At 40.1% G+C, this 12,863-nt stretch overlaps 1 protein-coding gene and 1 long non-coding RNA gene across 6 annotated transcripts in view; both read left to right on the forward strand.

The window, feature by feature from the left end:
* The first annotated feature begins 260 nt into the window (after window positions 1-260).
* nr2f1a (nuclear receptor subfamily 2, group F, member 1a) lies at window positions 261-10,907 on the forward strand. Of its 4 annotated transcripts, none has more exons than XM_068029678.1 (4): window positions 261-1,467; window positions 2,168-2,695; window positions 4,334-4,521; window positions 10,157-10,907. In XM_068029678.1, the coding sequence occupies exons 1-4, from the start codon at window positions 1,011-1,013 to the stop codon at window positions 10,415-10,417; spliced, it is 1,434 nt and encodes a 477-aa protein (XP_067885779.1). In that variant the 5' UTR covers window positions 261-1,010; the 3' UTR covers window positions 10,418-10,907. The 4 variants fall into 4 exon arrangements, with proteins under 4 accessions (XP_067885779.1, XP_067885781.1, XP_067885783.1 ...); XM_068029680.1 differs by lacking the exon at window positions 10,157-10,907 and adding an exon at window positions 9,997-10,147 and having other exon boundaries at window positions 268-1,467; XM_068029682.1 differs by lacking the exon at window positions 10,157-10,907 and adding an exon at window positions 7,287-8,564 and having other exon boundaries at window positions 269-1,467.
* Window positions 10,908-12,218: 1,311 nt separating this feature from the next.
* Window positions 12,219-12,863, forward strand: part of LOC137369085 (uncharacterized) — a 34,092-nt gene continuing 33,447 nt past the window's right edge. For both annotated transcript variants that reach the window (XR_010974867.1, XR_010974866.1), the window contains exon 1: window positions 12,219-12,397. This is a non-coding gene — a long non-coding RNA (uncharacterized lncRNA). The remainder of the gene's footprint in view (window positions 12,398-12,863) is intronic.

The following is a 12,863-nucleotide window of genomic DNA, read 5'->3' on the forward strand; positions in this document are numbered from 1 at the left end:
TGCTTTTTTGTGGTGACCACAGGCGACCCATACTAATAAGGTCTCAAAGTAAATACCAGCGCAGGAGATCTAATGTAAATTTTGCTTGTCAGAGCGTCGTAGGTAATAAATAAGACGGCTAACCAATAGTATGCAGGAGGCTGGCTAACCTTAGCCTCCCCAGCCCCAATTCAGGGCTATGACCAGTCGCCTTTGATTATCAGTTGCCAACAGCCCCTCTCTTGGCTCCTTGACATGAGCTCCATATAAGGCAGCGATCTCCATAGAAACGTGTCAGTTTCAATAGTAGTGTCAAAGTTCACTATATACAGACATTCGCGCAGATCCCCCTTTCGGAAAAATTGCTCCGCTAGTCTTCCCGTTTAAACGCATTCATTTTGTCTCCCCCTTGCATATTCTATTAGTTGTTTTTTCTTTCCTCTCTTTCTCTTTCCACTCCGCATGAGAGGTGAAAATAGGGCGCTTTAACGTCGACCGTCCTTTTTTTTGTCCTGGTGAGTTTTTTTTTCCTGACAATTCAGATCTTCTATTTTCTGTTCCTCTCCGGAGAAGAAGGGATTTAACACTCGCCATACTTTACTTCGGATCGCGTGGTTATTTTTTCTGTGTGTGTGTGTTCCTTCGAATTGAGGTCGTCTCTTTTTCCCCAACTCCTATAATCTTTAACCCCTCATTCCCTCCTATACTGGTTTCCTGAATGGCTGACTGCGTGTTGCCCTGGATCTGGCCTCCCGACACTTGCGTACCCTGATCGGGATCTTTTTTATTCTATTTTTTTTGGTGTCCATTTGTTTCGGTTACTGTTGATCAACACTCACTCATTCATTCACTGCTCCCTATGTGTGTGTGGCTGTGTGCGTTGCTTTGATCGCAGTTTTATTCCTTTCTCTCTCTCTCTCTCTTTCCTTTTTCATTTTCTGTTACCACCATCCAACTCTGCTCCCTACCAACAGGACAACAAAAAAATCCGTGCGATCAACTTGTTTTCCCGCACTTTTTGGGCCCGAGATATGGCAATGGTAGTTAGTACTTGGCGAGATCCTCAGGACGACGTGGCCGGAGCTCAGGGCGGCCAGTCTGCACAAACGCAGCCGGGCCAGCAGCAGCAACAGCAGCAGCAGGCGGCGTCGGGTGCTCCCCACACCCCGCAGACCCCGGGCCAGCCCGGGCCACCCTCCACCCCGCTCGGAGGCAGCAGTCAAAGCATCCAGCCTGGCGCCGAGAAGCAGCAACCCTGTCAGCAGCAGCAGCATATCGAGTGTGTGGTGTGTGGCGATAAATCCAGCGGCAAGCACTACGGTCAGTTCACATGCGAGGGCTGTAAAAGTTTCTTCAAGAGAAGTGTTCGGAGAAACTTAACGTACACATGTCGTGCCAACCGGAATTGTCCTATAGACCAGCACCACCGTAATCAGTGTCAGTACTGCCGCTTGAAGAAATGCCTCAAAGTTGGGATGAGGCGGGAAGGTGAATATTTTATTAAGCATCACTGTAAATGTGAGGAGATCTGGGCTTCAAATCTCTCACTGCGCGATTTTTGGTTCAATCTGAACAAATGCTTTGGCTGGAAAGTCATTCTAACCTGTTAATTGTAAAATGTGATTGCTTGCGAAAAAAGAAACACGTTAATTGCCAATTCATATTCTTAAAATACATTTTTTTATCAAAAAGATTCGCTTAACCTAAAAAAACCCGAACTGGCAGCTTCAAAGTTGAGAGAATTTAACAATTACAAGCATGGCTGCATATTTTTTTGTGGATTCAAATGGTTAATACATCGGTCTTTTCCCCCCCTGTAATTGTAAGTTAATCGTTTGCATTCATGCATTAGATGTTTGGAGAATTTTCCAATTGTAACCGTGGGTGGGTGTTGCAGTTTGGGGGAGTTTTTGCAATCCAGCAATTCTTTCTGAATGTTGTGTTTTGGATTTTTTTTAAACAGACACAATGTGGCGTGCTTTGACGGGTAAAGATATGTTTAGTATTTACATTTTTATATGCCTAATTTTTATAACGTCGCATATTATAATTTTACATGGAAAATTGCACTGATTGGGAACTTTAAAAAAATCTAAGTAGTAAAAATGACGTGTTTCTGAAGCTACGGGGTGGGATGTATTGCGCTTTGTGGATGTACATTTCCTCTCCTTTTTTCTCTTTCTGTCAGCGGTTCAGCGAGGAAGAATGCCTCCAACTCAACCAAACCCAGGCCAGTACGCGTTGACGAATGGGGACCCTTTGAACGGCCATTGCTATCTGTCTGGATACATCTCCTTACTACTGCGGGCCGAGCCTTACCCAACCTCTCGGTATGGGAGTCAATGTATGCAACCCAACAACATCATGGGTATCGAGAACATTTGTGAACTGGCTGCACGATTGCTTTTCAGCGCCGTGGAATGGGCCAGGAATATCCCTTTTTTCCCAGATCTGCAGATCACAGATCAGGTGGCTCTGCTAAGGCTGACTTGGAGTGAGTTGTTTGTTCTCAATGCTGCCCAGTGTTCGATGCCGTTGCATGTGGCTCCTCTGCTGGCTGCTGCCGGCCTCCATGCCTCGCCAATGTCTGCAGACAGGGTCGTTGCTTTCATGGATCACATAAGGATCTTCCAGGAGCAAGTCGAGAAACTGAAAGCCCTTCACGTCGACTCGGCAGAATACAGCTGTCTCAAAGCTATTGTGCTATTCACATCAGGTGAGTGGTTCGGAAAGAAGGGAGGGCTGGGGGCGAACGGGACAGAAAGTTCAACAAATTGAATCTAAATCAATAACGGTGCAGTAAGTGCAGGAGAAAGCAGATATGAATGGATGATGGTGGATGATGCTTATTTAGGTGTAGTTAAATGCTATAGCAATGATTTATTTTAACCAGGAGTGTTTTATTAAACAACATAATCTGTTATAAATCAATTAGAAATTGATCAGTAAATATCACAAATCTTTTCAACAGCCCCCCAAATCTTGACAAATAATTTCTTCATCGAGGGAACTGTTGGTAAATAGAACAATCACAGTAAGAGAGAGACACACAAAAAGACGTAAACTATTGGTAATGCGATTATTACAGAAAGATAGAAATTATATATATCTGTTCAAAAGCTTCACATAGCTCCAACTCTACCCCCTCCCCCTCCAGTTTTGACCAAACTTGTTTTGATTGTTAGCCAGAGGGGAATTCACGGGAAACCTTTATCAAAGGTGTCCAAGTTTTCCAAAGCGAAGAGCGTTTCGATGATCGAGAGGGTTTTTTGTCATTTTCTTTCTCGCTGGCCTGTTTGTGAGGGCCGCTTGAAGTTACTGAGGCTTACAGGAGGCTTGTTGTGGTTTTACCTTAGGTTTCCGGATAGTATGATCAACCTCTCATTCTGGATGCTTTCCAAGTGCTGGGTCGTGACCCAAACTTCCTATTTTACTTTATTAATTCATACGCTAAAATATGGCTTCCAAGCAAATAAATTAAAGCGTTCACAAATTGTGCGAGAGCCTTTCCTGAAAGAAAGCGCAACAATCTGGCCCTTTCTGTTCCACCAAATGTTTCAAGCTCGGTCGTGTACAGCAAATGTGGATGCACATGTAACATTGGAATTTTTTTAATTTAGTAAGTGTTATTTTGCAGAAAAATCGAGCAAACCCTCCAGCCCCGAGCAAGTGGATTAATATTGTCTTCATTATAATATATTTTAGATGTATTGGAAATGTTGCCGACAATATAACCACTGTGTTTACATAGTTATATTGCCAAACTGTTAGTACAAAGCAGAGATTTCACAGCATATTATGATAGCCCTGCTTTCCTGTGAATGGTGTTTGTGTGGTTTGCACGTCTTCTTGTTCATCAAATCTTTTTTAAATTCGGTAAAAGATTACACCATATGTAATAGAGTTAAGGAAAAGGCTGCATTGCCGTGGAATGCATAGAAAACATGTGGAACGCATGCTCTAAAGGAATAGGAACAATAACACGTACCAGTATCTATCACATAATGTTCCCAGACACTGGTGTCTCTGGCTTGGTTCTCTGCGGGAAATGGCGTACATCTGTACTTATTATTTAAGAGTTTCTTTGTTACCTGTAATTCAAAGCTTATGCTGGCTATTTCTTTTGGCATCAGAGACTGCATCAGCCGTAATATTTGCAACAAAAAAACAGAGACGTTATCAGATAGCTTTTGTGCCTGTAACATGCAGAGGAGTGTGTGAGTGTGTATATGTGTCTGTGCGTGAGAGAGAAAGAGTGTGTGTTGATTGATATCAAAACAATAAACGAGGATTAAAATAAAACAAAAGGTCGACCGGATAGCGGCACTAATTCTGTTTTTCTTTGGTTGTCAAGATGCCTGTGGCCTGTCGGATGCTGCCCACATAGAAAGCCTGCAGGAGAAATCTCAGTGTGCTCTGGAGGAATATGTGAGGAGCCAGTACCCGAACCAGCCGAGCCGCTTTGGCAAGCTCTTACTGCGACTGCCTTCTCTTCGCACCGTTTCCTCCTCGGTCATCGAACAGCTCTTCTTCGTCCGTTTGGTAGGTAAAACCCCAATTGAAACCCTCATCAGAGATATGTTACTGTCGGGGAGCAGCTTCAACTGGCCTTATATGTCCATCCAATGATGAGAGAAGGACACCCCTCCCCAAACAAAACAAAAAAACAAGCATTTTAGGCGAGCCTCTCTCTCCATTCAAGGACTTGAAAGTTCCGATAGGATGATATCTGTGAAAATAAAAGGACCTTCCAAGAGGCCATGCTGTTGACTGTGGGATTTATTCTGTGAAAAGGAACTGAACTGCACCATATGTAGAACCACACTTACCACAAGCATCGCTTATCATTTTGTAAAATATTAGTCTTTATTTTCCTTTTTTGTAAAATTAAAAAACATCGTATGCGCATTTAAAAAAACAGAATCAGAAATTAGGGGGAAAATAACATTTTCCAAATAATTATAAAATTGTCCTGTGTCTATGTATCTATATCTGTTTTGTATTTTTTTTCTGGTTCCAAACCAGGTTTCCTGTGATTCTATACTAATAATTTTTGATATAACCTTTTGCTTCTTATAATGAGTGCGATTTATGTCGTCAAAGCTATGTTCTCCAAGAATTAAAATTGAAATCAGAATTAAACAAATAAATAAAAAGAATTTAGCACAACATTAAAAAAAAAACTTTTTGTCGCTTTAAGCGTACCAACTAGCCTGCAGTATTGGCGAAACTGACGTTTCAAAAAGTGATCAGATTGTAAGAGAGCACTGCTAAATGTTAATAGAGAAAACGTGTTTTTGGAACTATCACACAGTGGACCCTCTAAAGAACACTCGTATTCAGTGTCAATTCCCATTGCCTTTGTAGAAATTAGAGTTTTGGTCTGACTGTCCAAGACACTTTTTTCTTTGATTTAAAAAAACGTCTCCGTGAACTCTGGAATTAGGTTGATTGAAGTTCTTGATTTGAATTCAGAACTGACCTTGATTAAAGTTTTGTTTTGTTCCGATAACGAGTTGCGCCCCCACATCTCTTCAACCCCCCCCCCCCCATTGTCTCTGACTTTCCACGTGGAAACAAAATTTTTATTTTGTGTTTGTTCCCCCTCCCCCCAACTCTCCAAACTCACCTCTTCTCCCCAGTTTTTAATCATGTAACTAAACTTTCCTATCACTACTATCTAGCCTGTTTACCTGTAGACTTTTTAAAAAAAAAGAAACACAACGCCTAAAAAAAAAGTACAAGCGTTGTACTCTTGCAGAAGCGCTGTGCTGTGGCGTTGTTCTGTGGGTATGATGGAATATTCTTGTAAAAAAAAACGATTGTTACGCTGGAACGGTTACAAAAGTGATATAAAAGAGATCTATCGCAGCTGTGTCTGTGTTATCTGTTCACTGGTGGTGTCGTTCTCTGCTCCGTGATCAACAATATAGATTTAAAGGGACTTCCATCCAACAGATATTTGGACATTAATCGCCGGGGCCTTAATAATCATATATATGTATAAATTCTTCATCATGTTCTAAATAATGCCATTAAAGATATATGCTGGTTATATCTGGATAAAAAATATTCGGAAGAAGATTTGAAAGAGCCCACCGCTTCCAGACAGTGGAGATGTAAAGACTGCTGTGCCTTGCCTAGAGAAGGCTGTTGTAGATCTCAGTTGCTGTTTTCATTGGTGTTTTATAATCCGGGTCAAAGCTATAGCACACACTGTCATGGGAGAGCTTTCTTTAACAACTCTGCATCGAAATTAAACGTAACGGCCAGTCTAGAGTAAAGCAGCAAGGGGCACATTATCCGAGAGAGTGGTTGCAAGTATGTGTGTGCGTGTGTGTGTTGGTAGGAGTGAATGTATATTATGTGTGTGTGTGAGAGAGAGAGATGTGTCTGTTTATGTACCTATGTGTGTGTATATTTTCATTTTCCTCTATATGCTCTCAAGCTTACACTCTGCATTTAACGAGATCCTGCTATCTGGCCGCTTGGGGTTTTTAACATTCTAGCCGCAAAGCTGCAGGATACACAAGGCGATGGCCATAGACACTTTTAGATGGAATAATTAACGTGTAAATAGATTGTCTATGTATGTTCCAATGCACATGTACATATCCACCCACTACAGCAGTCTGCAGTAAGAATACTCACACATGCCTACAAACCCAAGTAAGATGAAGAACCAAGAGCTGAGACATTGCTGTGCACATGCTGGTTGCACTTAACATTATGGATATTTCAGGGTTTTTTTTAATTCTGATCTGTGCTGTTTCAGTGGCTTTGACTACAACTTATTGTCTGTTGTCGCAATGAGCGTTGCCCCTAGGCCCCTATTTCCTTCAACCCCGACTTTTACATTACCTTTTTACGGCCGCCCATCGACATCAAAGTCCTAATAGATAATGATTTTTCATCGTTCCACCGTTAAATCCAATTAAATACTGTTTAAACATGTTAGCACAGAGTATGACAGCGGCGTCCTGTGGTATTTCATAACATGCCAGGGACTGTGGGGGATAATAGTTGTGTTCCAAAATACATTTTTTTTCCTATTTTGAAGCACTATTTCTAATTAATTGTTTGAATTCAGTTATGTGAATAAATCTATGCTATTTCATGGCTGTTGGTAAGATCTAAGACCTGATTCTCCAGCATGATATGTGGCGATTAATACCGCGCGATTCCATTCTATAGAAATTAATAGTCTTGATGTTGTCTGTGATCGTTAAAACGCGCAGCTCTGACACTATGTAAATACTGCACTCCACTTTCTTTTTGGTAAACACATATTTGTACATTGACTACAGGTTGTTTAATAACCGATGGATTTTTTAAACTGCCACCTGCTTTTAACCGGCGCAGACATTTCGTGAGGCTGAAGCTATCTGAACCCTGTCCATTCTACACTCCCTACTGAAAATTATCTTTGTTATTATTTTAAATTTGCATTTTATTTTTAAGAAGTACAACTGAACAGCTATCTCGGAAGTTTTTCCAAGGAAATCTATTTGATTGGAATATTCAAATCTTACCAATCCTTCTAAAACCCGAAGTGGCGACCACTGTTGCAAAATATTGATGTTTAATCTGAAACTAAATGTTGATTCAACTTTCGATGCCTCAAATTGACACTTTTGTGTTGCACTTGGCTCTGTGTATTGTGTTTCAGTCGAAGTAAAGCACTAATTGTATTGGGGATGATCAGGATATTTATTATTTAAGATTATACTTTTCTTCTTGGAGAAATTGCAGCCCAGTCCAGCACTTTAATAATATGTTCAACCAAGCTCATTTAAAGCAGATGGTAGCAAACAAATATGGCGGCCTTTATAGATTTTTAGAGACCTTTAAGAAAATGTTTTCCCCTGTCCAGTTTCAGTCCTTTCTTATGAAACAGAAAAGTTAAAGCCTCTTGGTCTACAGCTTCATTTCTGGCATCATAATTCATTAAACAAATCTGGAAACTTTGCAGTGTGTGGTCAAGTATTAATGATCTGAATAGTACGTGGATTATACTATCGTATCGCAGAGGCTGCCCTCTAGTTATTTATATTTGTATTATTTAATTGCTGTACTCTGTGTACCATAATGAGTTTTATATCAAAATTGTAAAAAATTTAGTGTAATAAACTACTTTTCCACACACTACTGTTTACACATTTAAATGCTGCTTTCTGTTCTGTATTTCAAGTAAATCCTTCTGCAAATGCTTTTATTTCTATTTTAGTTATAATATCTTGTTTTCTTCCTCAATGAATTCTTCAGTAGTTAAAAAGAGGGTTTTCAAATTATTCTGCTAAAAAGGGTCTAATATGCTCTGACGTTGTGACTTTTACCCATTGACTTTACAGCATGTTTAATATGAGGGGGGAATTGGTGTTACGCCTCAGGAACAAACTCCGAATCAAAATAGACCCACAGTTAAGAAAAAGATGGTTGTTTTATATCAGCATATTTCGAGTTTTCTCAAATTAAAATAATCAAAAAGGTCCAGGATGCGAAAGAAGGGAGTTTTGGAACAGTAAGGTAACATTTCAACAACAGAAACTGAAAAGTTGACCTATTGGTGGGGAGGAGTGGGGTGGAGGGGTGGGGGTTGCTATATCGCTGTTAATGCATAAATTAATCTGAAAATGAACCTGAACTATTAAACGCAGGACAAGTGTATGTGTTTAACGATGATGTTAGTGTACTTTTAATAAAATATAAAACCAGCTGTATATTGTTCTTGTAATAAATCATGTGCAGTTTGCAAATAATGTTTTATTATTTCATGAAACGTTATACTTCTAATTGTTAAAAGAACAAGGACAAACTTGAGGGCTGTTGCACGCAGCTCTTATTTGTTTTCTTTTTTCCCCATTTGTCCTGAATTATCACAAGCACAATTCCGAAATCTCTTTTAAACCCGCCGGTTGGTCTTTTTGCCTGTTTCTGTTGGATTTTCCTTTAACACGAGATCTGGATTCTACTTCCTCATTTCTTCCCGTTCCTCCAAATTGTCATTGAATATGTCCTTTTCTCTTGTTTTGCCTGATTCGCCCCTTAAGCACTGCTGACTTGCCTCTTTCTCTGCTTTGCCTGAATTCTCTCATTGGTCTCCTCACTCCTCCTTTAAAACCCGAATACTCCTCACTTATTAAGTTCCTCGTTATTTTTGATTGCCCCTTAACTACACAATTTTATCTTTTTGTCTAAATTTTTACTTTTAAACGCGCTACCTGGACTATTGTGCATCCCCCCCTCCCTTTTTTTTTTGCCTGACTTCAGTTTCTCAAAGGGGCTGTCCAATCTTTTTAAATAGGTGGATTTTTAAGCTGCTGTAACCACAACGTTTGTTTAAAAAATCAAAAACGGGACTCCCTTAGGGATCTAACTACGCAAAGGCTAAACACTGTCTGCCTGTCGTTTGAAACATTTCTTTTAAATAACTGTGTTTATTACAGTTCCAGTTGAGTGAAATGAATTTATTTTCATTCCATCTGTCCATCTTCACCGCTTAACTCTGTCGCATTTTTTGTACAGTTTGAGCACGTTTTTAAAATAACAAATTAAAAAGATATTTGATCAGCCTGATTTTAAGCTGCAGAGCGAATCCTTTGGTGTTGTGTTCAATATGGTTTCGGAGAAAGCGAGAGCTTGAGATTAATCCTGAAAAGTAGTTTGTTTTAAAAACACTCTACTTAAATTGAACGCCCCCCACCCCTCCTCCCCCCCCCCCCCCCACCCCATCGTGTTTGTCTAAAAAGGTGGTTTTATTTTACAAGCAGATGTCATTTGCCAAATAGGAGAAGTATGTTTATCTTCTGATACATTCCCATTTAACTTCTCGCATTTCCAAACCTCAAGTATTTTCACAAAACAAATCTATTAATCTCCATACGTGCACCAACGTTAGGGCCTGTTCAGGTTTTGCACTGATGAGCTGGTGACCATTGTAATTGACTGACGTTTGGATTTAATGGCAAAAATGTGGGTGAAGGAGTGGAAACTAATAAAACTCTTTTTTTTAAATAGCGATTGCTCTGGGTACATGGCGTCTCCGTGTCTTTCACTGAGAGAGCCAAGAGTTTTATTCCTAAATGAGTTAAAGACCCATTTACCGATGTCGTGTTCTATTCATCAACCTACAAGACGAGATTCTTACATGAAACTATTTGTTTGCTTACACAACCAGCTGGGCGCAATTTCACGTCTGAGATATCCATCTGAAAGCGACTCTCATTTATTATCCCCACTTGTCAGGGAATACGTTTCAAACCTGGCACCGAAGAATCTGAGATCCAGCATCCACCCACCTCATAAAAAAGCAGCCTCAAAAAAGTTTACATCACACATTTCACTATCTGTTCAAGAGAATGCAAAAGTGCACAGCCCAGAGACCTGTACTGTCAGCTATTGGGGATTCCATTGCAACCCTCTCCGGCATATTCTCTGATCGAAGAGAAACACATTCGCCATTTATTTAATTGTTGCACTTAAGAAAGAAGGCCACTGACTTTCAGACAGATGCAAAGTTTACTTACCGCCAGTTCTCAGACAAGTATAAAACGCAGTCGATCTGGATATTTAATGAATGGAAACATTGTGTTAGCTTGACATCTTCTTCATTTATCTGTGTAATGAATCATCGTCTATTTCATGATGCCTTGTAAAAATACGCAACATCACTTGCATGGCATCATATGAACAGTTCAGCGGTTATTAAAATTTCTTAAGAAATATGGACCAGCCGCCTTAACACCGTAGGCAGAAGTGGGGATGGGAGGAGGCCTTGGTAAGTTGTAAGTGAGGTTGCAATGTCACTGTCAAACAACATGAAGGGATTTCTAAAAATGCTCAGCAATGATATGTACTTCCTGATATATTATTAATAAAATGAATTGATATAACCATTGTTTAAATTGTTGACAAATGGATTTAAATAAAAATGTACTGCGAAATAAAATAAGACTATGTGGTTTTCTTTTTCTATCTCTCAGTAGACCAAACACAGCCGGGCTGGGATAAGTCTGTTAGTAGGCAAGATGATGGCTGTATAATTGTGTATATATCTTCTTGTCTACAGAGTCCTAGATCAAGCTGAGGCAATGGATCAAATAAAAGCTACGGGATATAAAATATCCCAATCGTGAAGGGCTTTTTCCAAAGTGGGTAGTGGGATGGCTTCTGTTAGCTAACCGTTTGTTGATTTAGGAAGACGTTTGCTGTATATAACATTCAAGGCTGATCATATCATTGCTCGGCCAGATAAAGCATTACCCAAACCATTGGGTCAGCTATCGATCCCTGTGCGCGCACACACACACACACACACACACAGAGCTCCAGTCTTCACTGCAAAGCCTCATTAGCATTCTCGGCCCATGGACCTGCATTGACAACTAACAGAGATATCTATGTCCTCACTATTTGTTCTCTCATTTCGTCTTCATTTTTCTTTCTGCGGGGGCTCAAATTTCCACACGTGTTACAAATAGTGTTTTATGGTAGAAATAATAATCGATGCAGTTTGCAGGAGAATGCAGCAGCGTCGCTGAGCTGCACAGAACACTTGTGTTTGTGGCCTACATGATATTTTGCCTGGGTTTGTCGTTTTCGGTTTCTAGGCTGATAATCACATGTTAAATGAATGAAATGAATAAAGCAATCAGGGCATTTTTTGGCACCGGGCATTAAATTGTGGTTTCACACGCTGTGTGACGCTGCCCATTTCTTCAACTGTCACTATTTCGTCTGAGTTTCCCTCATTTGATTTCCCATTAATAACTTCACTCTTTACATAACGACGAGATCATTATAAACTAAGTCGGCAGCAATGTGCTGAATCTGGAAAGGTGCTTCACATTTTATGATGCACATGATCGGTTTAACCGTGAACTTGTGAGCAATTTATTTTGTGCTGTCCTTTCTTCACTTTAATTGTTGTGGGTTCTAACCATACTTAATGTCTTTGGGTGAACAAAACAATCAACCTGTAATTGAAGCAGAATTCTCCCAAGTTTGCAATGCACGTTACCCAGAGTGTTGTGAATGAATAGCAATTATTGGATATAATTTTTAAAACAGAGATTCTTATCGCTCAGAAACTTCTCTTCCAAGTTTTTTTCCCCATTCTTCTCTAAGCCTGTTCCTCGCTTGCTTTGTTGTTTTAAAATATGCATGTCGCTCAGGAATGCAAGTCACGAGTCCAAACTTTGTGTCCAACCTCCCACATGAAATGATCCTTTTATAAGGAACCCGATATGTCTCAATCTGCACTTAACTGAGAGCCTTTGGGTATGGGGAACGTAGTCTCCTCAAAAAAAACACAGCACCGAGATTCCATCCAAAACCTCAGGCTTTTTTTTTTCACAGGGAAGAAACCTAGCACACATAATTAAAGGAGGCAGCGGCCAGAGGGGAATGTCTGCAAAAAGTAAGAATTTTATTTCTTTTGAGATTGGATTTAGGTTGTCATTAAGTACAAATGTATCAACACGTGGCATTTGCATCTCAGTGATATTTGTACATTGTGTGTGTGGGAGAGAAAGATGGAAAAAAAGGTTGCAAAAAGTGAGGAAGCACAACGGAATTAATTTCTCGCACTACGGTTATACAGTAATGACTAAGTGAATTCACGAGGATACATATTTTTGAAAAGTATAAATTGGTATAAGAAACTGTTATTAAAAAGACAGAAATAAAAATGAGAACACAATTGAAGGAGGAGATGGGGGGGGGGGGGGGGCGGTGGGAGGGCTTTTGTTGTAGACCCGGAGTTCAGTGAATGATAAAGTAAATGGAAAGATGCAGATGATAGAATAAGGGCAGAGTGGAGAGGTTTCACTTGAAGATTTGACAGGCACAGGAGATGGTCTCGGGTGGAGTTTCTCTGCAGCCTC

Source organism: Heterodontus francisci, chromosome 4 (assembly GCF_036365525.1).
Source record: "Heterodontus francisci isolate sHetFra1 chromosome 4, sHetFra1.hap1, whole genome shotgun sequence".
NCBI classification, from domain to species: Eukaryota; Metazoa; Chordata; class Chondrichthyes; order Heterodontiformes; family Heterodontidae; genus Heterodontus; species Heterodontus francisci.

Excerpts from the sequence above, each read along its gene's own strand:
- nr2f1a (XM_068029678.1), top strand. The coding sequence starts at position 1,011 with ATGGCAATGGTAGTTAGTACTTGGCGAGATCCTCAGGACGACGTGGCC. Across the intron at positions 1,468-2,167 it reads AGTTGGGATGAGGCGGGAAG|CGGTTCAGCGAGGAAGAATG; the intron begins GTGAATATTTTA and ends TCTTTCTGTCAG. Across the intron at positions 2,696-4,333 it reads TATTGTGCTATTCACATCAG|ATGCCTGTGGCCTGTCGGAT; the intron begins GTGAGTGGTTCG and ends TTGGTTGTCAAG.